A 24387-nucleotide genomic window follows, 5' to 3' on the forward strand; every position below is an offset into this window, starting at 1 on the left:
TGTCGACGAGACATCTGACGTCTAGCCGACGTGAGGTGCGTGCGGCCCTACAACCTACCTGCTAACCACGTAGAATGGGTACCGAGGATCATTCCGGCGACCTCTTCATCGTGAAGAGACAGAGATGAGCATTGACGTGCCGCAAGCCTCGACCTGGACGCCGAGTGGGCTCGACGACGCCGGAACTCAGAACCGGCCTCGTCCTCCCTGAACCTTGCCTTTTCTGACCATCCACCATCCACCACCATCTCCACCTCCACCACCACCACCTCCTCCCAATGTCCCCTCCCCGATGACCTCCCTGCTTACATGTCATGTACCAAGCAAACGCATAACGCCGTAAGGCCATGAGGGAGGGGATGGAGTCTGTCAACCAGCAGCAAACAACGTGCCCGGGTCGCATATTGAGCCTCCCTCCACTGTCGCCGGCGCCGGCGCAGGAACGAACACTTGCATTCAGGCACACGGGGGCACAGGCGCACAGCACGGGAACCAAAGCTGCCATCCATTCTCCCTTGTGTCGGAACCGACTCAGTCAGCCCTCTCGATATCATGTTCCGACATTCAGTACCGTACTTTGGTCAGACAATTGAGTCCGAGGGTTGGCTCTTGGCGCGGACCCCGTTTTGTCCCCCCCCCACCTCTCCTCGCAGCCTCCCCTTTTTCCACGTCTGATTTTTTTTCCCCTGGCCGACGACAAAGCGAGGCTATCGCCGAACAGACACTTCCTAGTTCCATCACTACTATGCCCGGCTAGTCCACCCCCAGGCGACCCCTCCTCCCGCTCCAGAGGTGGAGGGTGCCGCCCCCTCGGCGGTCCAGCCCAGCATGCGGATAGCTCCAAAAGAATCCCTCCTCAGCCCAGGATGCGGCCTTCCCACCGAAGGGTGTGCTCAATTGCCAAATCGGCCGTGCCTTTGACGTCCGCTCCCATGGTTCTGAGCTGTAGATCTCGCTTCACATCCCTCCCCCAAATCCCGCGCCTGTTTGACGAACCCGGTCGCCCATCATCTCGAATTAGATCCATTCTCCACCGGGGACGATATCCCGCCTTCACTATTGCTGTGCCTACCCTGGACGTGCAGGCCTGTAAAGCAGCTGTCTATGTCTCGACTTTTGAGAAACGTCGTCTCCCCCACCTCCAGTGGCCATCTCCAGTTTAACCTTGTTGACTGTCAAGCTTCGAGACGGCAGGGGCTAAGAATCAAATAGATGGCCCAGAAAAGCCTCAATCCTCGTCTGGAACTCTAGCTTCTTGGAAACAACCTCGATGTTCGCGGTACGCTGTCCCCTCGCCCAGACAAGCCTGTTACTGTTGTTGTGTGAGTAGAAGTGAAGAAGACGACCCAAGAAGAGGCCACGGGCGAGCCACTCAGATCTCCATCCACACATGAAACCATGTTGATTTCTTGCGAGCCATCAACAGAAGCCCGAATTAGCTTTCGTGTAGGCTTCTTGTGAGATATCAATAACCCCCGTTTTAGCCCAAGGTTGTCCGTCTCTTCTTTTGGATTCGCCCGAGATGGTAGGTCCTATCACCGTAAACCCATCCCATCACCAATGTGATCCCACCTTTCAGAATAAACCATATCATTAAGTTAAGCGCCGGGCGTCCACGACGACATGACGCTAGTTTCCTCGTGGTCGGGGTGGCAGGGCGAACTAACAGCTTACAGTTCTTGAGGCTCACCTCTCTGCGCCTTGTACACCGGCTCGGGTGGGCATATATGAATCGAAAATGCGCCGCAAAGAGCCTCTCGTCCGCTCTTTTCCTTGTGACGGTGTGAGGTCGACGTGCATCTTTCTCCAGGCCAAGGGCCGACGTTCCTGGCGCGAATCGCAAGCCGATTGGATAAAGTCCCCAACGACTTGCAGCGTTGGCGGAACACTCCCTGTCACCTCGGTGCCCACATCCTGGCACAGTTTCTATAAAAAGCTATTTTTAGCATTTGGTTACCGCATGCTCCTTGCTCCGCAGCCACGCGACTTGTTCATCCGGGCCAATTAACCCGCATTCGTCGCTCACTTTTGTGGGTAATTAGTGCCCACCTTTTGCGCTGCTTCTTTCTCACATCTTGGCCTTACTTCCCTTGTGTGTCACCACCACCATCACCACCCCAACCACCAACCACATGTTCTTGCATCAATGCCCCCTCTCATCTGACCTTTCTCGTCTACCACAAGCAGCGTTACAACCATTCGCCAAAGGTGACTTCGAGCTGCAGGCCCTGAATTGAGTCTTTATTGTCGAACTTTAGAACTTTTCGTTGTCTGGTCTTTGCATTGTTCCATCCAATCCGCATCCCTCCCCTAACAACCCCCCTCACTTCAGCCCGGTCAGTGTCCGTGGTTTTTTGCCCCGATTCGCCAATCTAGCAGGTATGACGCGCCAGTCTGCCATTACAAAGAACCCCCCACCATCTTGGCCGTCTCTCGAACCCATGCCATCGTGCCGCATCCCGTCCCCTGGCAAGCCATCCCTCAAGGTTGTGGTGTTGACTAGTTCGAGCTGTTTCCAAGTCTCCTAGTCCCCTGGTTGCCCGCCCCCTCGGCCCATCTTCACACACTACCTCAAGCGGGAGCTGCATATCGACCAGGGTATTCGGCTTCGGTGAACAAGACCTGTGCTCTCTACTGCAGAACTACAAAACATTTTGCCGGGAACTTGGTCACTTGTAGAATGTTTTCTTGTGATTAGCTGCTCGCGTCTGCGGCTGTGGCTAAACTTAACAACACCAGACGCCGTGCCGATGCATCATTATATGCCTTCTTAGCCGCTTGCCATACCCTCATCGACCACAATTTCCGCTTCCTAGGAGAGCCCTCCATCTCGTGCTGTCCAGTAATATTGCTCATGAACCAACCATGAACCAACCCGAAACCCACGCCCGAGGTTGATGCTCGTTTTCCTTATTTCCCCTCCCGCGTACTGTTGAATGCATGATTCCAATTTTGGGTTGTTCGGTCCAACCTCATGTCTGAGGTTTTCTGGTTCAACCCCTCGCCATGGATCGGGTGTTCTTCGATATCAACTTCAGCCTGGTCGTTGTGCTTGAACCCCTTGCGCGACTGAATCACTTGGCATAGCCCTATTGTTAGCAACCGGGGACGGTTGAGTGTGGGGATCTTCCCCATTCTGGAACGTTCGTCGGTAGTTAAGCGACCGGCTGCAATGAGTCGCAGATTATTGGTAAGCGCCGGAAACAATTACCGGCCCTCCGGTTCCAGTGTCTTCGCCTCGGCCGTATCTCAGTATGCACTGCTGCAACCGTCTGGTCCGTGGTAGACTCTGGCAGCTGCCACAGACTACCATCCGAACTTAAATGATGTGAATCATTCATTGACCAGGCGAGCCGGCACCGGTCGCCGGTGCATTGTATGTACCGAAGCCGCCGTGTTCTGCGATGCCATTGTCGGTTTTCATCGTGCCATTGAGCATAGGACATAGCCTTTTTGTGTGTAATTGTTAGCCAAGTGTATCCGAAAAGGTCGAGTCTGAAAGCGCGAGCTGAAATGCAAAGTGTGACAAAATAATAGGAAATAGAAAAGGGTTGGCATGAAAGCAAAGAGCAAAACGTCGTTGCTAGAGTGCATATTATCCAGACTACAGGATTCCTTATATGACCCTGCTATTGACGGTGCTGTTGTGCCAATACGGCTTATGAGCGTACTTATTGTACTTGTACTTCTTGGCCGCTGGTTGCTTGGGTTGTCTCGGCTGTCCCTTGGACGCCGTTGGCTTTTCTGCCTTATGGTTGGAGGGTTCGGCGTTTCTCTGCATTGGCGGGAATACTTTTTGAAGGGTTGACCTCATCTGACGCTTGTACAGGAATTTGCGCTTCAGGACAAATCGTTGGTTCCCCCCACGCCTGAACATATCCCGGAGATCTGAAGTTGGACGGGGAGGTAGAGAAGAAGGAAAGGGAGCAATACTTTTTGTTAGTTTTGATGTGGCCGACTTGTCCACAATTGGCACACTTGCGGGTGGTACCAGTAGCCGCTCTGTCTGCTTCGGGTGATCCGGCGTCGAGTCCGCTCTTTGATCGGTGGAGTCCTTTCTGTTGCTCTCGTCCGATGCGTCGCTGCTTGTTTCTGTTGAGCCGTTCGAGCTCCTTATCAATTCTGCTAGGTGGTCAATCAAGTATTCAGCATCTACCGAAGGATATTGCGTACTCAACCAGGCGACGGCGGTCGTCATCTGCGACTCCTGTAGGTCGTCCTTCGTAGATACTAAACACGAGATAATGTGAGCGGGGAGCGCGTGGATGTTGAACTCTAGACCTGAGAGGGGGTGGGGTGGGGGAAAATGAGGTGGAAGTCCGTACTTGAAGTCCTCCAACTCCAACTCCTTCTTTCTCTTGATGTATCGGTCTATAATGACAGGGTCCTCGATTATGATGACTTTCTGCTCGACAGCACCTTGTTCATTCAGTACTTCTCGGGTAATCTTGAGTTTCTTCCGCTGGTTTCGACTTGTTGAGGTTGTCAGGCCAGTAATTTGACTCATTCCTTCGTCCGCATGCGCTGGTGTCTGGGCTCTCTGAGGGTTGAATCGGTCGTCTTCGTCTGGCGGGGGAGGGACGACAAGGTCGTCGTCTTTCTCTGCGCCGTCCTCCAGACTAGCCTTTTGCTTATCCCAGATTTCACGGATGCCTTTTCTGTACATAGCTTCTTGTTCTTTGACATTGTAAGCGTGGCCGTTGTTTGCTTTGCGCTGTGCATCGGGATGGGCTGCCATGGCATCGGCCGCTGTGGTGTGGGAGCCACCCTTCTGCACAGTCTCAATGTAGCCGCCCTTCATGGACGTTCTGATGAAACTGAAGCCGAGGCCATGGCCGGTTGGGTCTCCCTGTCCATGAAGTTTGAGCATGGCCTTGCCGGCGCATGCATCAATGAAGGCTTTACTGGTCTTCCACGGTGCCATCTTGTCCGCCAGTTTCTCTTCGGCCTTCTCGGCCGCCTTCTTGCTGCCTTTTGCGGTGCCTGCGCCTGTGCGCTCATCGTCGTCGTCCTCAGCAGCCTCTTCGTTTTCATCCTCCAGGTTGACATTGTTAGGGTCGAAACCAGCGTCTTCCAGCATTTGCATGCCGAGTTGCATGCCGTCAATCAAGCATACATCTTCAGGCTTTATCATCGCGCGTATGGAGTTTTCATCCATCAGAGTCTCTCCCGGTCTCAGCCCCCAAAGGCCTTTCTCAACCTTGGCGTAAACCAGGAACTCCTTCAGCTTCTGCCTATTTTGGGCATCTGTTGACTCGGCAATATGCTTCGTCACCTCTGATAAATTAACGAGATTGTGCTCGTTCCTCCTCATCATCCGGTATGAGATCATCTTGATCCTGTTCTTGGAGGCGTTCGTAACCTTCCTGGAATGAGGGCCTGGAACTTCGACCGATGGGAAGGTCTGGCCAACGACGTAGAGATGATCGATTTTGTGCAGGTACCAGTTGGACCCATCTACGCCTGTTGAGCTGCGGATGCACAGAAAATCTGTCGACCTCGGCTTGTGCTTGAAGATGGGTGCCCGGTACATTTGGTTGTGCAGAGTGGGCAATGTTTGTCCAACCTCAACCTCACCAAAGATTGCAAATGGTGACCTGTCTTCGGGCAGTAGAACATGTGATTCGCCGATATCCATCTTCGGTGGCGCCTCCTCATCGTCTACCTTCTTTTTGCGATAGTAGTTGATGACACGGTTTCCCATGCCGATATTGGATAGAACTGGGGGTGTTCTTTCGCAGTATTCAAAGAGTACCGCTGTCGAGTTATCCGTGATACCCAAGTCCTTGGTGGTTCTGAAAACTTCATGTGCCTTTCCCTTCATCGTCTTCCGCTTGTGGAAGCCCAGCTTGTTGAACCTGATTACCTGGCGCTCATGCTTGCCGAACTTGAAGTGAGGTCGATGAAATCCATCTCTCCGAATGTCCAGCTTGACCTTATAGAACGGCCATGCTAGTTTGAGGGCTGGCATACTGTGTTCAACGGCAAGGTTGCCCAGGGTCGCTCTGACCTTGTGCTGATGATTCTCTTTAAGCGCCTCGTATGCGTCATCATTGGACATGTTGAAGCGTGAAGAGAGGTCGGGTCTCAGGTGACCGTTGGCCATACGTGTCAACTTGTGCTCAATACGCTGGCGCTTGGGGCCTCTTTGTGATTCGGCTTCTTCCAAGATGAGATAAGGATCGTTCAGATCAAGAATGACACGCTTAGATGAACGTTTGGTTACGTCTTCGAAAGAGTCGAATGAGGGGGCAGTAAATCGAGGTATCTCGGGCAGACCCTTTGGCGGCGGTGGACGTATCTTCTTCCGTGGCGGCGGTTTTGGTTCATCTTCCTCGAGGAACTCAGCCTCCCAGTCAAAGTCGAAGGCGTCCTCATGAGCGCGCTTGATCGATGCAGCTTCGGCAGCTTCGGCAGCAGCTTCTTGGGCTTTCTGGTTGTTGAAGTCTTGCTCGGCCTGTTCAATGCGGATTGACCAGTCATCGCATACCATCTCGATGTCCTGGAGAGTAAATCCTGCCACTGCCTCCGAATCAGACTCTTGCTCGAGGTTGAATTCTTCTGCTTCCGCCTCGTCCGAAGATTCCTGCAAGGCGCAGGTAACAAGTCCTTTGGCGTCGTCGTCGATGCGCCTCTGCTTACGAGTCACAGTCGTGGGCCCAGGTATCCGGAAGAGCTTTTCTTGGTCTGCCGCCAAATCCAAGGTGAGCTTAGAGAATATGAGCGTCTTCAGCTTCTTGGTGGGCTTCTTCTCGATCCACCGAGCCTTCTTGGGGGGGAGAAGCTCGTTCCATTTCAGTATGACACCCTTCTGCCATGTCGGCCAGGCCTGCTTGACCAAGTCTTCCGCCGTCTCAGCGGGTGCAGGAATATCAGGATCTTGGTTGGCAGCCTCGTAGCCAGGTTCGGGGTCGAAGTTAATGTCTCGGTATTGCGACGCGGTAGTGTTGTCGGGATCGTGAACATGAGGAGCCGGTGATGGCGGTCCAGGTGCTTCGATCGGTGACGAAGGGCCATCACCAAAAAGATCGTCGGTATCGTTGCTTGTACCTCCGTCGTCGGTCAGGCCCGGAACGGACAAGGACGTGGCGACGTTGCCTTCCTCTTCTTCTGGAAGATCATCGTCGCTGATGTCTTCAAAATCTTGGGCGTCGTCTGCCTTGCCACTCTGATCGAAGGGTGTATCATCGAGTTTAAAACCTAAATCACCACTGTTCTGCAACTGACTGAGGGTTCGCTCGATTTGCTCGTCGTCCTGAGCTTCCTGTGTCTTCTGGGCATCTCCTTTCGGAGGCGGGGACTTGGGAGTGTCGGCGCTCATGTTGTCGATGCTTGCACGGATATCCCCCCTTTGACACCTCCGATACTGTGCGCCGACGTTTTCCGGACCTATAACATGCCTCGCGATGTCGTTGCTGATGCGTTGGCGACAGCGGCTGTTCGTGGAAAGCTCGTGAACTCGATGGGGCGACGCGTCGGTCGGCTCTGGGGAAGCAGGAGGGAAAGTTCACGTAGAGCCGCAGAAATTTGGGTGACTCAGGTGCGATTTCTGCATGGGTGCCTGAGGCACAAAATATTAGCCAATCAAGCACGCTGATGGAGGTAGCCATGGTTCGTGATCCGTGCTTGCCCGTTTTACCCCGGTCCTCCGCTGGGCTGTTTCTACCATACCTAAATTCAACTGGTCCTGTTTGACGGATGTGGACCAAGGATAAAGGCGTAATAAGAATTGGCCGAAAGCTGCAAGAGGAAAGAAACACTGCTGGCTCTGAGTAGCGATATTGACCAGCGTCGTTCGGGTCAGTCAAGACTTGTTCCGGCAGGTAGTGATGATGAATTGACCTTGCGACGTTAGACCTTTGTGTAAGTAAGTATTGATGGGCAAGTCGCTCAGCCCTGCACGAGGAGAAAAATAATTGTTGTAAGGTAAATAGTCGGGGCATGAATAGTTGGAAAGGTCGGCTAGATCTGATGGAGGAGGTTTGGGAGCACAGTTTTGTACGTCGGAGAGGGGCCGGGAAGAGAGCAAGTCTTTGTCCTCAGAAACGAAGGAAGGCAGTCGCACCTTCCACACAAGACAAAAGGAAGCAGATGACTACCCAACAGACCCTGGGTGTGTTTGCCACGTTTGACGAATGAACATGGCAAATAAGTATGTATCTTGCATGGAAATCCAGCGTGCAATGCAATCCAAGGTAATTAGGTCAGGATCACCAGCATGCCGATGTATTAGTGCAAGACTGCTAAGTCACAAGAACGAAAGACCTCCCTCCTTACATATCTGTTACACCTGCCAAAACGTTGCCTTTATCTCACAGTCTGATATCGAACGACCTGTTCATAAACTGAAGCTTAACGTGGGCCCACAGGCTATACAGGCGTCTGCCATATCTGCGACGGCATTTGGCATTTACAGGGCCCACTCACTATGTCGCTGTCTCCTGAAATTGGGACACAAAGCTCTGCCCGTGAACCAAGTCAATTTCCTCCGACTGTTCCTCGTATTCTCTCGCCCTGACCATCGCTACCAAAGTCAAGCAGTTCTGCTCCAGTCATCGTGGGGGAAACGCCCTCGGGATAGCAAAGAGGTTACGATGAGCTATGCGCGCGAGCCATCACCTGGTAATAATAAAATTCATTCCGAGAGACTTGTTGCATGTATATACCCATTGCCAGTCAGCTCGGACAATTACAAATGATAACACTTTTCAATCCTCCCAACCAATAGAGAAAATACCCAGATTGCTCTAAATCAGATCGCCTCTTCGGGTTTGGCCCAGGAGAATCGATATTTCGAGGCCACTGCTAAGTGGGTTTCAAAACGCCACGTAACTGCAACCTGGTCGGCTTTATTTGACACTTTTGTGTATTCCGTAGAAGTTATCTACCCCCATTCGAGGGACAATTGCATACACGTACAGATAGCACCCCTCCGCGACGGCTTTGATGCGTAATCTTTTGACGCCCTCCCTCTCTGATGGTCAGAAAAAGCCTTTTTTGCAAACTCCATACGCCCTTTCTCTAGTAACGCAAACGATGACCCTCCCGCCATACTCCTGCTTCCCATGTCCAACTCAAGATTCTTTGGTCACGACTGCATTTACTTGCAGCGCTTCTCAACAATGCTGACACCATTCTCCTCATACTCCTTACGCGAGATCCACATTTGGTGAAAGGTGCCCAAGCTGCCCAGAATACTGCCGCCGATCCAAGCACCAAAGCGACGCTCGCTCGAGAGACCAGCAGCGTGGATCTTGACCTTGAGACCAGGGTACATGGCCGTAAGCTCGTTATTCAAGCGGTCGTTGAAGCCGTTGAGCAAGCTGGTGCTGCCCGTCACGACAATGTTACCGAGCAGGTTGGGCCGCAGGTCAACGTCAACGGCATTCAGGGCGGCACGGATCAGTTCGGGAATTGTCTGAGCCTTGGTAAGGCGCAACTCCTCGTTGGCAGTGGGGAGTGCCGCCGTCTCGTCCCACATGCCTTCAGAGACCTTGTATCGCTGCTCGCGCCACATCTGGTTGGCCCCGTTGGGGAACTCAAAGACACGACCGGGCTGCGTCTTGGCAAAGTCCTCGTTCTGTGGCACATTGTACTTGCCGGGCCCGCGCCAGGTCTCAACCACTGACTCCTTGAACTCTGTCAGGAGCCGGTCATCCTCATAGGCGCGGAAAGAATCGGTGATGGAAAAAGGGAATTGGCGCTGCTTGAATTGAGGAGGGGCACCAGCATCGACGGGGGTCTTATTCTCGACCATGAAGGTGGGGACAGGTTCAATCTTAGGCTCCGAGGTCTCCCACAGGCTGCGAACCTGAGAGGACAGCCACAGGCCGCCAACGGGGGATTTCTGGATAGATCGCTTCAGCACCATGCCGTCGTGAATGGCCGTGACGGAAGTATTGGCGCCGCCAACGTCAATAACGAGAGCGCTCGCCTTGCCGGCGGCGAAGGCGGCCAACACAGGCGTCCTGCTCAGCCAGAAGGCAGGGCAGCCCCAGTTCTCCATGATAATTTCAATAGCCTTCTCCCTGGACTTGGCAGTGTTCCACGGCGCCTCGGTCATCAACAGCGGGTTCTCTTGTAGGGCCTTCTCCTGCGCTTCAGCATCCTCCATGGCGATGTCGACATCGCCATTGGCCTCGCCTCCCTCGGCGTCCTGTTTGGGGTCATCGTTGAGGCCGTTCTTGGATGGGTTGGTAGGGTGTGCAGGCTGAAGGCGCGTGATGAGCATATGCTCCCATAGCTTGTTGGCGACGTCCCAGTCCTCAACGACGCTATCACGCGACATGTAGTTGCGAACCTCGAGGTCGGCGCGGGGGATCAGGCACTCGTCGCCAAAGACGTTGGTGGGGGGATCGTTGGAGCCGACACGACCGTAGAAGGACGGGAAGATGGACTTGGGAACATCCTCACCCGCAAAGCCGGCGCGAGTGCTGCAGTAGCCTGGGTCGAGGACCAGGGCGGAGACCTCATCTGTTCGCAATTGTTAGGTTGGCGACGCGTAATGCCAAATAGGAATCGCCTGCTCACCTCCTCCATAGATGTCGGTCGGCTGTACCGACGATGATAGCGGTTGTTGCGACATTTTTTTTTGGTAAGGTTGGGAGTGTGATGCGACAAACCACCGAGGTAATTGAGATGATGCGGAGGCGATGTGGTGGGTTGTTGCGATGCTGCACCTAATAGAAGGTCGCGTCTTAACAAAATTTGGCGCGGTGGTTGGAGGAAGATGCAAGGCTGAGACTCCAGCCACACTCCACCGTGTTGTAGCGCGACACACTGTACGAGCTCTCGGTGTGAGCTACTCACCGAACCAAAAGGTGCCCGCACCGGTAGAATGAGTGCAACTGCCCGATGTCTGGAGCAAGCACCTTCCCTTCCGGCCTACTTAAATAAAGCCTTATTGTTTCTCGCGGCCAATTTTTTCTCTCTTTGTTTTTTACCTTTTTTTCTTCTTCTGAAGGGAGTCCCAGGGAGTGTGCATCACGGGGTATCTCGATAATATTAGTGTTCAAAACCCAACCATTCTGCCGTCCTTGGGCATCATGTTACAATGTACTCGTCTTCTGACTCAAAAGCACGCCCTTCGCCGTACAATACTTCGCAGGCCCCTGCCAACGGAATGTCCATCACAGCATCCGTCCCCTCATTCCATATATTCTTCCAGTTGTAACCTCCCCCTGGTAAGCGATTATCCCGCTTATCCCTCGATCTCCTCCTTTTTGGCCCATCCCTCAACCGTCCCTTGCTGTCAATTACTCCAATCTTCGAGGCGTCGTCTACGACCGTCTCGATGGAGCACAGCGGCAAAGTCATGATCTCCGTGTTATAAGCCGCGAGCGCAATGTAGATGTACACGCCCAGCATTGTGAGGAAGGCCGGAATCGCGAGCGACCACCATCGGTTCGGATAGTAGTAGATGCCCAGTGCAGCCAGGAACGGCGACGGGAGGTATGACCACAATAGGTAGACAAGGAAGGTCAGGGTCGAGAAGAGGTACAGCACGAAGCCGTAGTATTCGTACGTCGGTACTTGGGGCGATGCGCGGGGGACGGGCTCGAAGTCGTCGTCTGATGCGTCGGGGGTCGTCGGTCGCGAGGGGCGAAGCAGCGACGTCAATGACGGCGAAGGTGGTAGAGGGGTCGGTGGGCGTCCATAGAAAGGTGGCGCAAAATAGTTGTGATGCAGGGGTCGCGGGGGTAGCTCCTCGCCGTCACTCGATTCCGAGGCGATGGACTGGTTGTCGGAAAGGGCTTGGTCTTCGTCGTCTGAGGAGAGCGACATTTTGGGTGGGCAACCCGAGCAGTCAGGGCTCTGCTGCCGGTGTTTCGGCAGTGATGGGGTGGTGTTGGTGTAAGTGGCAGAATTGCGCTTTCCCCAGGTCGGCTCCATTTGCAATCTGGAAGACATGGAACGCGACCCCGTCAGTTCCACTTCCCGGGATGTGGACGGAGTAGTGGGGCCGCATCGTGTTCATGGCTCGGCAGCTATAGCTTACATAACTCACGTCGACGTCCTTTTCTCCCTCTAACGATAATCTCTCGTTTGTTCTGCCCGTCGCTGATGCCACCCAGATATAGACTATTTTGCAGGTGTTTATCCAATACTATCTATCACTACGCTATCAGACCGGCAACAACAGTTAGCCGATACGTCGCATTATCAGCCTGATGACGTCGTTTCTATTGAAGAGTAAGACTCTAGTGGACAATTAGAAGTTGCGGATGCCAGTGGTTTTATGATGCTCCTCATCGTACATACGTCAAGACACTCAGCTGATGATAAAGTGGAATTGGTCTGCTTCAAGAGATAACAGAGAGCCAGCTAGGTCTGGTCACATACATTATCAGTTATGCCTATGATCCCTCGCCGCCTTTGTACAATGATTCACCGTTAAGGATCACAAAAGGTGTGGTTTGAACTTTTACGACAACAGGACCTCCCGAGCAAATCATATTATGCTTTCGCGAACCTCTCATCGAGAGAAGAAGACCCCCGAGGAAGGTGGTCCTTTGTGTCAATGAAGGCCCGTTCTGCCAACCCCTTGTAAGCATACATCTACATGTATAAAATTTCATACCTTTCGGAACGGGGACATTCAACGATATTCTCAATGAATTATTTAGAGTCGCCAATGCTCGGACCGTCCTACGTTACCGCAATCAATCATGTATTTCATCTACAGGCCACCTTCACAAAATGCGCTGCGGCCTACGGGGAATTTTACTCGATCAGAATATTCCGCGATAACGGATCAGGATGTCCTTCACGTATCAATACGTGCCAGTATTTCTAGGTAATTTTGTTTCCTGTTGTTTGGTACCACCAAGCCCAGCTATTCCGGAGTTACAAGTCCTTCAACTGATACCTTTCAGATATGACCTGAGGGACCATCCCGATCCCGTCCTACCATAATGATATTACCAAAACCCAGGAGATAATGCTTATGATTATTCAACATCTATCTACCCTCACCTTAACCCAAAGGCTTGACGGAACCAGCCTACTCACGTTAGCCAAGCACGTGTAGCACATAGCGCATACACAACAACGACAGCAAAACTCACCTCCTCTGGTTTCCGGGACCTCGAGCCAAACCCGGTTCTGCAACTCCTCAAGGGCCCTCAAGGCCTGGCCCCACGTCAAGCCAAAACGGATGGTGTTGTGCATACTGCATGCCACGATACCGCATGTCCGGCACCGGAAGTAGACCGCCTGGTCCCTCGATCTGCAGAAGATGCACTGCGGCGGCTGGGGTCGGTTAAGCATGTTCTCGACCTCCCATGATGTGGGTAGGTGGTGGCTGCAGAGCGGGTCTTCGGCGTGGATCTCGAATATCGGCCAGGCTCGCGCTCCTTCCCGGGGTCTTTGCCTATGGGCTCTGCGGTCGCGTCTCCAGTATCTGGTCTCGGGCTAAAAGTTACTGGTCAACAAGAGTAGTGGGGGGGGGCGTGGCTTTTGGCTGACTTCCGTGTTAGACCCGTCTGGATAGTACATGATGATGCTGAAACGGCCCCGACCTTCTCGAATGCGGTCGGTTTGGTCCATAGCCCCTGGGTCGAGCTGTTCCATCTCTGGGAAGGCTTGCCACGGCAGTGGCGGTGGAAATTCTACTAGATCCAAGTTAGCAGGTTGCCTCCCAGGCTCATCAACGATAGCAGGTGGAAGCATAATGCGTCCAGCGTCGAACTGGCGGGCTGGCATGTGATAACACACCGCCGAACCGTATCTGAGTTTTATATGACCCTCAAGCACCCCCTTCTCCTATGTAAGAGTCACCAACCTTGAGGCATTGGCACCCACAACTCATCCTGTGCTTGTGGATGAACAAACTCATCTCGGAGCGGCGGCGGCGGCGGCGGTTGCGCAAATATTTGCCTTTGGTGCATATCGAGCATCCCCTGGTCAGGCAATTCGGCCTGTGGCAGCGGCAGCGGTTGCTGTGGCTGGAACCCTGCAGTCTGCTCCGCCGTATTGCGCACCTGGCGATATCTCATATCTCGCTCGCGCATAGGCACGCGGCCCTCGCGCCCGTACGAACGGCAGCCCCGGGTACAACCCCCGACCCAAGCCCCGCCGCAGAGGAAGCAGAACTGATGACCGCACACGCACCTGTAAAGCCTTCGTCAGTATCCTAGCCCCCCTTTTCTTCTTCTCCCCATGTTGCGCCTTTGTTTGGGCCCTTACGTGATGTGATTGCACCCGTCCCTCAGCTCAACAACCCGTCGACACTGGGGACAGCTCGAAAGCCCGTTCAGGTCCATGATATCCATCAACATCTCGTCCTCGTCTTCAACCCGGCATGGCCTTCCGGGGTGTACAGGGTTTCTGCACAACCGGCACGTCCCCTCGCCGCAAGCAGGACACCTCATCTCGTCGCCCCTGACATGCAATCCGGCAGGAGGTATGAACGCAGCACACTCTGGCCTGGCGCAGTAAACCCTCGCATTGCCAGGCGTCTCGTTCTCTTCTCGAATCTGCCGGTACAATCGCAACAGCCCGGGACGTCCTGCCCGTTCCACCGATTCTAGATGCAACGGCTCGCAGCACCTCGGGGGCCATCCGCCCGGCCGCAGACCCGCGCGGATACAAGCTCGCAAGCACCGCGCACACATCCAGCACCCGCAGGGCAGCCTAAGTTTCGGCTCCCGGCCGCCAGAGCATATTACACATTCGCGCTCCTCCCCTTCTCCATTCTCCGAGCTGTTTGCGCTGGCTGCTGCACTTGTGGCCGCGCTGTCGGCAAGGAGGCGGTTACGTTCCTGCCAGTTGATATATGCGGCTGGACCTGGATCACGGTTGTCTGGGCGGCGGGGTGCGGGCGAGCGTCGGTCCCTGATTGTACTCCGTCTCATTGCGATCGCAAGTTGCTCGTCCGGATCTGCCATCTGGAGCGCCAGGGCTGCTGCGTTCTCGACTTCCCCAGGTGTGACAAAGGGTAGGTCGTCCGGGTCGAGGAAGCCGTGGCGGAGGATCAGATTCGCAACGTCCTCTTCCAGCCGCTGAAAGTGCTCCATGTGTGCATACCTAACGTTCCCGAGGTTCATGTATTTGTTCTGGGGTTCCTCGGCTGTAATATCTCGAGACGAGCAAGTTCATAGATGTGGTGTGAGTGCTTATATTTTGGGAGACATGTGGCAAGTGACGAAAGGTCAGTGGTAGGAGGACGGACAACGAGGTGCGGACGGTGATTTTGTCTCCATTACGAGAAGCACCCTGGTGAATGCATCACTCATAGTTGGTATTCAGCCACCAGTGAGGTTACCACCAACCACCTTTTTGTCTCGGGAGTTGTTGATGAAGGTGAAATCCCCTACATCAGATCAAAATACCCGGATGTCTGCCTCCCTTCTTGCTCACGCATGCCAACATGGACTAAGTCAAAAAGAAAACCACCGTGCGCTATCCTCTCAGTAGTATTATATGCAATGTAGTCAATGTGCTGTGAAATGAGAGTCATCCCAACCACACCTGTATGGGTTAGTTAACAGAGCTTCGCTGTTAGGGTTACATATGATTGGAGGCGTAAGACCAATCAGGTTATACGCTTTTCGAAACGTGAATGAGGAAGTGAGTTAGTTTAAAGCAATACGTAATACACGCCAAGGGCTTTCGAGACGATCCAAACTGGCGAGGACGATAGAAAATGACCAGGTCAACCGAAAGTCAGGCGGAGAAGGTCATTTCTTCAGCAACGATTTGCTTTAGCCAACAAGTGACCCCGTACACAAATCCAATCACCACGTTGGCGGTATGAAATTGACTTTAAAAAACACCCATAAGGTCCTTGCCGGCTTGAGTGCAGATCCTTTTGACAATGATCGGGATTTGTCCCGCGCCAGTCATAGACACCATGGTCTACCCTCGGTTAAAGCCTAGGCCAAACTGACAGTGAAGAGTTGTCAACAAACGTCTCGCTCTGTAACCAAGCAAGCAATTGTCCACGTGTCATCCAAACCGTGCGCTAGCAGTGCCGCTGTAGTATGAGTTTCAATGACGAGATCTGCATTCACAAACGCTTACCTAGATGATACGGAACGGCGGATTTATATCCCTCGGCCAATGCAGGGTCCATTGGCGCGAGAGCCTGAGCTCGCCTGGCGTGCGTGCTGCCCATGTTTGGTGCTGTCGATCGCTGCATGCCGATCCGAGGATCAGCTCATCACCAGTTTACATCCAGTGCATGCCAATAGTGGGAACCAATTATTGTATTGCACCCCACGCCGGCCTGAGGGCGTGCCGACTTTGAAATACGAGCGTGCTGTGAGCACTCTAAGATTCCTTGAGCTACATATGGTAGGATGAATTCTAGTATTTTTGGCCTTCTATCTTATTGGGCCTTCCGTATAGAGGTGCAGCTGACAGAAACTGAACACCGGGAACCGATAAATGCTCGGACAGTTGTGCATTAGCAAAAGTTGTGCGTCACGATGAGTGTAGGCGGTGACAGCTTTCATTGGTGATCTGGTCCGTCTGCATCCTAGATAATGGGGGTTGCTTGTGTCGGACATGTCAGATATGACAAACGTCTAAATTGGTCATTTCACAATGTGTCAGCCTTCAAAATCCACACCGATGCGAAATATTTCCGGTTGTATACTCCTACGGAAGTTTGGGGGCTTTTAGTCAAGGCCGATTCACTTCGTTGTTGAAGAGAGTAGGCAACTGAAAACTGGCTCCGTAAGTCCGTGTAGAGGTTTTGAGCTTGATGAAAGTTACCCAATAAACTTGAATCGAACATTGGACGACCCAGCGGGCGGCCCGCATTTGGACCGCTGATACCGCGAAACCAGCTCCATGGGCTCCTCAAGCCAGTAGTTTCTCATGGCTTTCTCATGGCTGGTTCGGAGTACTGTGCTAATTAAACCTAAGATTGTTATCTCTGGCTGTTGAGCCTCCGGGTCAAAGAAGGTGGCACCAAGAGTGAGAGTGGACGCCTGAAACCAAGCCAAGCATAATTGCTTGCTGCGATCACAACACATTCCGGGTCGATGTCCAGGCGCCCATGAAGTGTCTTGTCAGCAGGATTGGGCTCTGTTTCGGCAAAATGTCTTCTGTTAAAATGGCTGAAGTACTGGACTCCAGCCTTGCCTAAAGGGGGCGGATTGGCGCGAGAGAGGTTTGATACCTATATCCCGATCCCAGTCGACTATCCTTCGAATGTACTGTGTAACACGCTACGGCGAACAAAAACTTCCAGAACATCGACTTCGACAATGACAGGGTGCATATCTGGGACACGGGGCAGAATGCTCGGGCAACATCTCGTAGGGCGGCAGGACCCCTGGGGCCGAGCGAGCCTCGGGACCAGCGTTGCGTCTGGATAGTATGGTCAATCCGTATATGTGTGCATATCAGATTAGTGAAGTGGTGCTTGTGGCATGCTAGTGCAGGTGAGACAACAGGGCAAATGCATCATCCTGTCTCAGTGGCTGTTTCAATTCCATCGAGAATGTGTATGATTGCTCGTCTGGCAGCCTACCACCGAAGCCGAGGCTGCGCTGGCGCTCCTGGCGGAAGTGGAGCTGAGGTGGCAGCTGCGGCAGTCGGCATTATCGCTTTTTACGCTCCAAATGTGAGTCCGCGGAGCTCCCGGCCCAGAGCTTAGCAGTATCACCGGTCGGCAGTCACTGGCCATCCATTGCTCAAGTCCCCTTGTGAACCAAGATTCAGGGACGCAAGAAGGGCATCGGGGTTAATAGGGAAATCGTAGTCCTTGTCTGGGTCCAGGATGGAAATACCCTGCACATATTAAGGCATCGGACATAGTTGCATCCTCCGGGGCAGGCGAAAAAAGATACTATGTAAAAATCTTTGCAGAGTTGAGACGGACGCCGCTAGTGCTGCACCAGGTCAAACAAAACGTGCACATGCATCCATGGGACGAAGCTTACCCGCAGGGGCCAAGCAAGTTGGAGAGAGAGTCGAATTGACGGTGAGGTGAGGAAGTGGTGGTTGCAGCGAGAACAGCTGTGCCACACGCCGGCATGATCATGGGGTGAGGTCGTCAGTAGAGGATGGTGACTGAGCTCTGCAGGGTGAGGGCGGGTCTCTAAGTGGACAGAGTCTAAAGACTGGAGCCAGCAGGAACATGGTCGTTCATCAAACAAACATTGGCAGTTGTTGCTGGATAGCTAGAGTCAGGCAAGTGCGGTCGAACATGACTTCTTGGTATGCTTGGCTCGAGTCGTCCCTGCAAGTTGTCTCCGGGGACGAACAGGAGACGGGAACGTTGGGGAAGTGCAAGTGTGCAGGTTTGTCTAGCGCCGCTACCGCTGGGGTACATCTGCGAAAGCTCAAAAATCTACCGATGTCTCTTCACATAAGTCGCCAGCCAAGTCTGTGCCTCGAGTACGTACCTGGTTTTGGCAGGCCACAGGCGGAGTCTCCCCCGCAATTTGTCTGCGTGGAGCCCATTATTCTCCTTTGCCCTGTGCCCCTGCCGCCGCCGGCTTTTGTCGGATCGCTGTGGGGAAAGAACACTGTGCCTTATCACAAATGCCGCTGAGTCAAGCTGATGATCTGATCGGGAACCGTCTAAAGAATACAGTGTGCACCACACCTGCACCAAAACATCTGGCCATCTAGTCGCTATAAGCTCGAGCTAACACTGTGTGCCGACTTCAACGGTCTGCATCCATACGAACATGTCGAGGACGCAGACACACGCGAGGCTAGACGAGGTCAAGGCCCAAAGTCAAGTTTCCCTTGTCATGGCCATTGGTGTGGAAAGCTGCGGCAAGCCGTAGTGCCATCTGAGCTGCCTTCGGTATTCTTGTCGCCATCCCTCAACACTCAGTCCACGGCTTCTCTTCGATGGGATGACGGCTTCGTCGTATCATACAACAGCACGTATGACGAACCTACAGCATTGTCCCTGAGCATTATCCGTCGTGTCAGACTCAGATGCCAGGAGTCTAGTCACGGCCGCCCGAAGTATAGCAATCAGACATACACTCGCTCGTGGCACTGTCACATAAGACTAGAGAGGCCAAATCAAGCCACAACATGCGAGAGACTGGGCGAGAGGTGAGGGGAGCTTACGTACCGAAGTACAGCGTTGTAGTCATCGCCGTCGTGGACGCACAGTCCCGCCGCCGCTTTCAAATGTGGCAGATACAAGCAAGGTTCTGTCAAAGGTTGAATTGGTCACAAATCAAAAGTCGTAGAGCGGGCTATGAGACAGGTGAGCGCCCAAACTTGAGCAAGACATGTTGGCTCTGATTTCCTCGCTCCGCCTGGGGAAGCATGTTGGCTACTAGTGGCGAGCTCAGCGTGCTTTGCTGTTCTGCCCTTCCCGGAAGGTGAAACCAAACAGCACCTCAGATTGCAGGTAACATATGCAGAAGGGCTGGGCCAAGGCAAGGTAGGCTGGCTGCATAGGTAGTAGCTGCGCGATGAGTGTATGTTATGGTTCGGGAGGTGGTGAATTTTTGGTGCTTGGAGAACAATGCCCTGGGTAATTACAGATCTTGACTGCTGGTATTTGGAAGAGGGTAGGTACATGCCGATACTTGGGCTGGCTGGATGCATTTCAGTTGGCTAACTGCACAGTGTGGAAATAAATGTCTGGTCGCTTCAGCCGTCGCGCGTACCAAGTGTGAATGCCTGGCTGGCCTGGTCTGGCCTTGTACCCGCTACTGCGGTAGTGTAGTGTCCATGGAGAGACAAAGAAAAGTATGCGCATGGTCTGGGGATAGATAGGTATAGTGTCCGTGCCGTACCATCCGTACCATCCGCGCCATAATTATCTCTCCTCAGCTTCTTCAATGTATCCGTACACTACGTGTGCTTTGCTGCGTTCCTCTCGCTCGGGACACCCGCTGGGCCTGTCAGATCAGGCCAGACCAGACCATCCCTACACTGCCTGCTGCATATCCACGGACAGAGGTCAAATGCCTACCTACGCTGTCATTCATCCCTATGGCCGTCAGACTCGAGTTTCCTAGGGAAGAGATGGTGATCAGACGCTGGTTCAAAGCTTACATTCAATGCCATCCCATCCAGGATTGGTCAGTGATACATACTAGTTGGGGCAAGAAGTATGTGATATGAATAGGTATACGCATGCGGGATGGATGGTCACCCAGACAGAGAGAAAGAGAAGGAGAAAGAGAGGGATGTTCATCCTCCCGACTACTCCTCATCAGCCCGCCCGCCTCAAATTCCCACCGGCGCCCCCGCAAAAGAAGGGAAGATCAGTGCTAATCCAGGGCACCAGACTACCTGCCAGGCAGGCAGAGACAAGCCGTGGACCCTCAGCCAAGACCGGTACCTCGGACTACTTGGGCCTACGATCAGTGGAGGCGTAGTTTGCCTAGCGCCTCCAGCTTTGCTGTAGCGAGACCTCGAGCCGCAGCAGAATGGCGCGCCCAGCAGTGACAAAGCAGTAGGTACGAAAGCCCTCGTCCAAATTCCACATTCCTTCCCGCCTTTTTGCACCAAAGGGGAGCAAGGGCCCAGGCGCCATGCCCAAATCAGGAATAGCTTCGAGAAAGGGGTGGTCGACTACGAGTTGAGCACGGCCGGGTACACCACCTTTCAGCACCTCCCAAGCCTGGAAACAAACCAATCACAGCCGCAGCCACTTGCCTGGGGCCCGGTCAGAGGAGCCAGCCCAGTTGACCTAACTCTAAGGAGTCCAGAGGAGCCAGAAGGGGGCCCCTCAAAAAACCGCGCTGATCCCTTGCCCGCGTCCGTTGTTTCTGCCCGCCTTTTCCCCTTCTCTGTTCCCTTCTGTGAACTGCTGGCTGCTGGCTTCTCTGCATTTGCTTCTTGGGGGACCTGTCTGCTACTTCTCGCCTTTCAACCCCACATTGTCACGGCCCTTTCGTCCTTCTGACTGGCTGACCTCCATCGCACACCCCCAGAGTCGCTGTTCTGTGCCCTTTTGGCTCTGGCCCTTCTTTCGGCTGACCTGAGTGCCAACGGGACCCGACCGCCCGACCTTCTTCCCTCGCCCGTCTCCCTGCTTTCTTCTCCACACCCATCTGCCTGGCCTGCCCGCCTGTCTGTCCCATCCCATCCTATCCATCCATCGTTACCCACACTTCGTCGATTCACCACTCTTCACTCGCCCGCCGCCCGTCAGTCAAATGGTCGCCGGCCCATTTCGACCTCGCTCCTCGACGACATCTGAGAGACTCTCGCTCTCATAGCACACGAGTCCATTCTGGATTGACGTCGCCGAACCCCCCACTCACCATGGCGATAGCCATGGGCTGGCAGAAGCCCGACAATGTCGCCGGCTCGTCGGCCCCGGCCATCATGGTCGGCTTGTTCGTCGCCTCGGGCGGATTGCTCTTCGGCTACGACACTGGGTAAGCAACGCTTGGGATTCGAGAAAGGGATGCGCAAATTGGAAAGAGATGGATAGACTCGATGGCGCTGGTGGATACAGGGATTCTCTGCGGATTTATGAGGCTGATTCACGATGGATCATAGTACCATCAACGGCATCCTCTCCATGACGGCGTTTCGACGAGACTTCACGACCGGCTACCTCGAAAACGACCAACCGGCCATTTCGCCAGCCGAGTCCTCCATTATTGTCGCGATCCTAAGCGCTGGTACCATCCTTGGTGCCCTTCTAGCCGCGCCCATCGGCGATACCTGGGGCCGCCGCATCTCGCTCATCTTGTCCGTTGGCGTCTTCAGCTTTGGCGGTATTTTCCAAGTCTGCGCACACGACATCCCAATGCTCTTGGTCGGAAGGTATGTTGGTGGATGATATCACGTTGGCCCACCGCGGAACGCGTCGCTGATGAAACATGCAGGTTTTTTGCTGGTGTCGGAGTTGGATCCATCTCAGTACTCGTACCCGTCTATCAGTCAGAAATGGCGCCAAAATGGATTCGAGGTACCCTTGTCTGCGCCTACCAACTCTCCATCACCATTGGCCTACTGTCTGCATCCTTTGTCAACATCCTCACCGAGAAGTTGGACTCGGCCGCCGCATACCGGATCCCCCTGGGCCTTCAACTCGTGTGGGCTGTCGTCCTCGCCCTCGGCCTCCTCATCCTGCCCGAAACGCCTCGTTTTCTTGTCAAGCAAGGCAAACCAGAAGCCGCAGGCCTGTCACTTAGTCGTCTCCGACGCCTCGACATTACTCATCCCGCCTTGCTCGATGAGCTGCAGGAAATCGTTGCTAACCATGAGTACGAACTCACGCTAGGGCCCGACTCCTACAAGGAAATCATTTATGGGTCCCCACACCTCGGCCGACGAACTCTCACTGGATGTTGCTTGCAGATGCTGCAGCAGCTGACGGGAATTAATTTTATCATGTACTACAGTACGTCCTTTTTCGATGGCGCCAAGCTGGAAAACCCCTACCTGAAGGCCCTCATCATCAACATTATCAACGTCGTTTCCACTATTCCAGGTCTACTTGTTATCGAATCCTGGGGACGTCGCAAACTTCTCATGGTTGGCGCAATCGGCATGGCGATTTGCCAACTTCTCATTGCATCCTTCACTACGGCAGCCGGGGAGAACCTGCAACAGGCCGCTCAGACCATTCTCATCGTCTTCTGCGCCATTTACATATTCTTCTTTGCAGCATCGTGGGGCCCCGTATGCTGGGTCATTACTTCTGAAATCTACCCCCTAAAGGTCCGTGCAAAGGCCAACTCGATATCAACCGCCTCAAACTGGCTGCTCAACTTCGGCATTGCCTACGGCACTCCTTTTATGGTCGGACAAGGGCCCGGATACGCCGATATTGGTCCCAAGATCTTCTTCCTCTGGGGTGCTTTCTGTATCCTGGCAGTTCTATTTGTCTGGTGCATGGTTTTCGAGACCAGCAAGATCAGCCTGGAGCAGATTGACGAAATGTACGAACGTGTCGACTATGCCTGGAACAGTACCAGGTTTGAACCTAGTTGGAGCTTCCAACAAATACTAAACGAGGGATGGTCACCTAGCGCCCAGCCTCCCCCAGAACACGAGTTGCAACAAACACAAACAAACTCTACCACACAGTCCGCACAAACAAATTCAAATTCAGCAACATCGACAAACACGGGCGCTACCGGGAACTCAACATCAGCCGAAGCGAAGATTATGTCCCAGATGGGCAATGTGGACTTCAGCTATTGATCATTTATACCCATTATCTATTTTATATCTGCTGCTACTAGTACCACTCTTTTCCTTTTCTTGTTTCTCGGATTACATCCCGGATAGCAGCGTCGGAGTTCATGATGTACGGAGTTTTACGGGGGTTTACTGGCCACAACCACCGATGGGCGGTTGGTTTTTGATGTTCATTATGGCGGAAATGGATTGCCACTATGTCACAGCGATCGTTTGGATAAGGAGGAAAGAAATACGGTCAACGTTGACGAGAAATATCCCATGTTTGACGAGGGAGTCACTTGTTATGGCATGGCGCAAGGGAGCCGACGATATACCAAATCCATCTCAAGGGCCTAGCAGCCTGATATGACAAGACGGCGGGAGAAGGCCGGCTTTGACCGGCCGACAAGACGGAGGGGCCCAGTAGCTTTCTCGTCTACGAATTTAAATCAAAATAGTCCAATATTACAAGACTCCATTGCCATCTTCTCTCTTGCATTATGATGTGAAAGGCATTGATCACAATGAACACCGGTGTTTATGTCGGATCATAGCAACGCAATATTTCTAAGCAAGGCCTCGAGCAAACTATATGGGCACTTTGGAAGTGAAAGCATGTCGACGGGGGACAGAATGATCTTCAAAGCAATATTCATCGGCAGGCTTTGAGTATGAGATGGAAACCGAGAGGAGCAGTGACGGGAAGGGAAAGATTATATCCACGCTCACACCGACAACACTCTGCTTGTTATCTTTAATCGTGACAGGCGATCGAACGTGGGATGCTCATCGATCTATTCTTGTGGCCTGAACATAAGGCACGGGCGGCCTTACCACCCCGGTGCTCTCTGTCGCGATGTCTGGGGAGGGATTTTTCGTCTTCTCTTATTGTTTGTTCAATCTACATGTGGTTGATAGAGGCTAATGTGCGTTTTGGTAACCAAGGCTGTATGCTCCAGTAGCATATGTTACGATTCAAAAGCCTACCGTGTGATATTTACTTTCCTGCATGTCGCCAGGTTCACAGCCGACACAATGGATCGATGCCTGCTCCTCGAGACGATAGCCATACCCACCATTGCAGGATGCGATCGCCTTCCTATAGTTTCCTGATCGCCGGCGCAGTTTGACCTCATCGTACGCCATGATGGCGATGAGATGTTATGACCTAGGCTAAGCGGCTGCCGTTCGTCGTAGAGACATTGGCTTGATGGCGCACATTCTGCAAAGAAAGGTCTTTGCTTCGAGTACGACGTTAGCTTTTGCGGGGTCTGCAGTCGGATTGCGTGTGCGCGGTTGCAAGCTAGG

At 53.3% G+C, this 24387-nt stretch overlaps 4 protein-coding genes across 4 annotated transcripts; 1 reads left to right on the forward strand and 3 right to left on the reverse strand.

Annotated features, from left to right (window-relative positions):
* Positions 1-9100: 9100 nt before the first annotated feature.
* Positions 9101-10585, reverse strand: EsH8_VII_000726 (actin family; the record flags this gene model as incomplete). The annotated part of the gene is made up of 2 exons (XM_083270859.1): positions 9101-10473; positions 10531-10585. The coding sequence occupies 2 exons, from the start codon at positions 10583-10585 to the stop codon at positions 9101-9103; spliced, it is 1428 nt and encodes a 475-aa protein (XP_083128416.1).
* Positions 10586-11043: 458 nt separating this feature from the next.
* On the reverse strand, positions 11044-11784 carry EsH8_VII_000727 (uncharacterized protein; the record flags this gene model as incomplete). Its single annotated transcript, XM_083270860.1, has 1 exon — positions 11044-11784. One exon carries the CDS (start codon positions 11782-11784, stop codon positions 11044-11046), a length of 741 nt encoding a protein of 246 aa, XP_083128417.1.
* Positions 11785-12971: 1187 nt separating this feature from the next.
* On the reverse strand, positions 12972-15047 carry EsH8_VII_000728 (uncharacterized protein; the record flags this gene model as incomplete). Its single annotated transcript, XM_083270861.1, has 3 exons — positions 12972-13003; positions 13068-13413; positions 14670-15047. 3 exons carry the CDS (start codon positions 15045-15047, stop codon positions 12972-12974), a joined length of 756 nt encoding a protein of 251 aa, XP_083128418.1.
* Positions 15048-21204: 6157 nt separating this feature from the next.
* Positions 21205-23100, forward strand: EsH8_VII_000729 (and other transporter-domain-containing protein; the record flags this gene model as incomplete). The annotated part of the gene is made up of 3 exons (XM_083270862.1): positions 21205-21320; positions 21445-21714; positions 21777-23100. 3 exons carry the CDS (start codon positions 21205-21207, stop codon positions 23098-23100), a joined length of 1710 nt encoding a protein of 569 aa, XP_083128419.1.
* Between the last annotated feature and the right edge of the window lie 1287 nt (positions 23101-24387).

Source organism: Colletotrichum jinshuiense, chromosome 7 (assembly GCF_051148585.1).
Source record: "Colletotrichum jinshuiense chromosome 7, complete sequence".
NCBI lineage: Eukaryota > Fungi > Ascomycota > Sordariomycetes > Glomerellales > Glomerellaceae > Colletotrichum > Colletotrichum jinshuiense.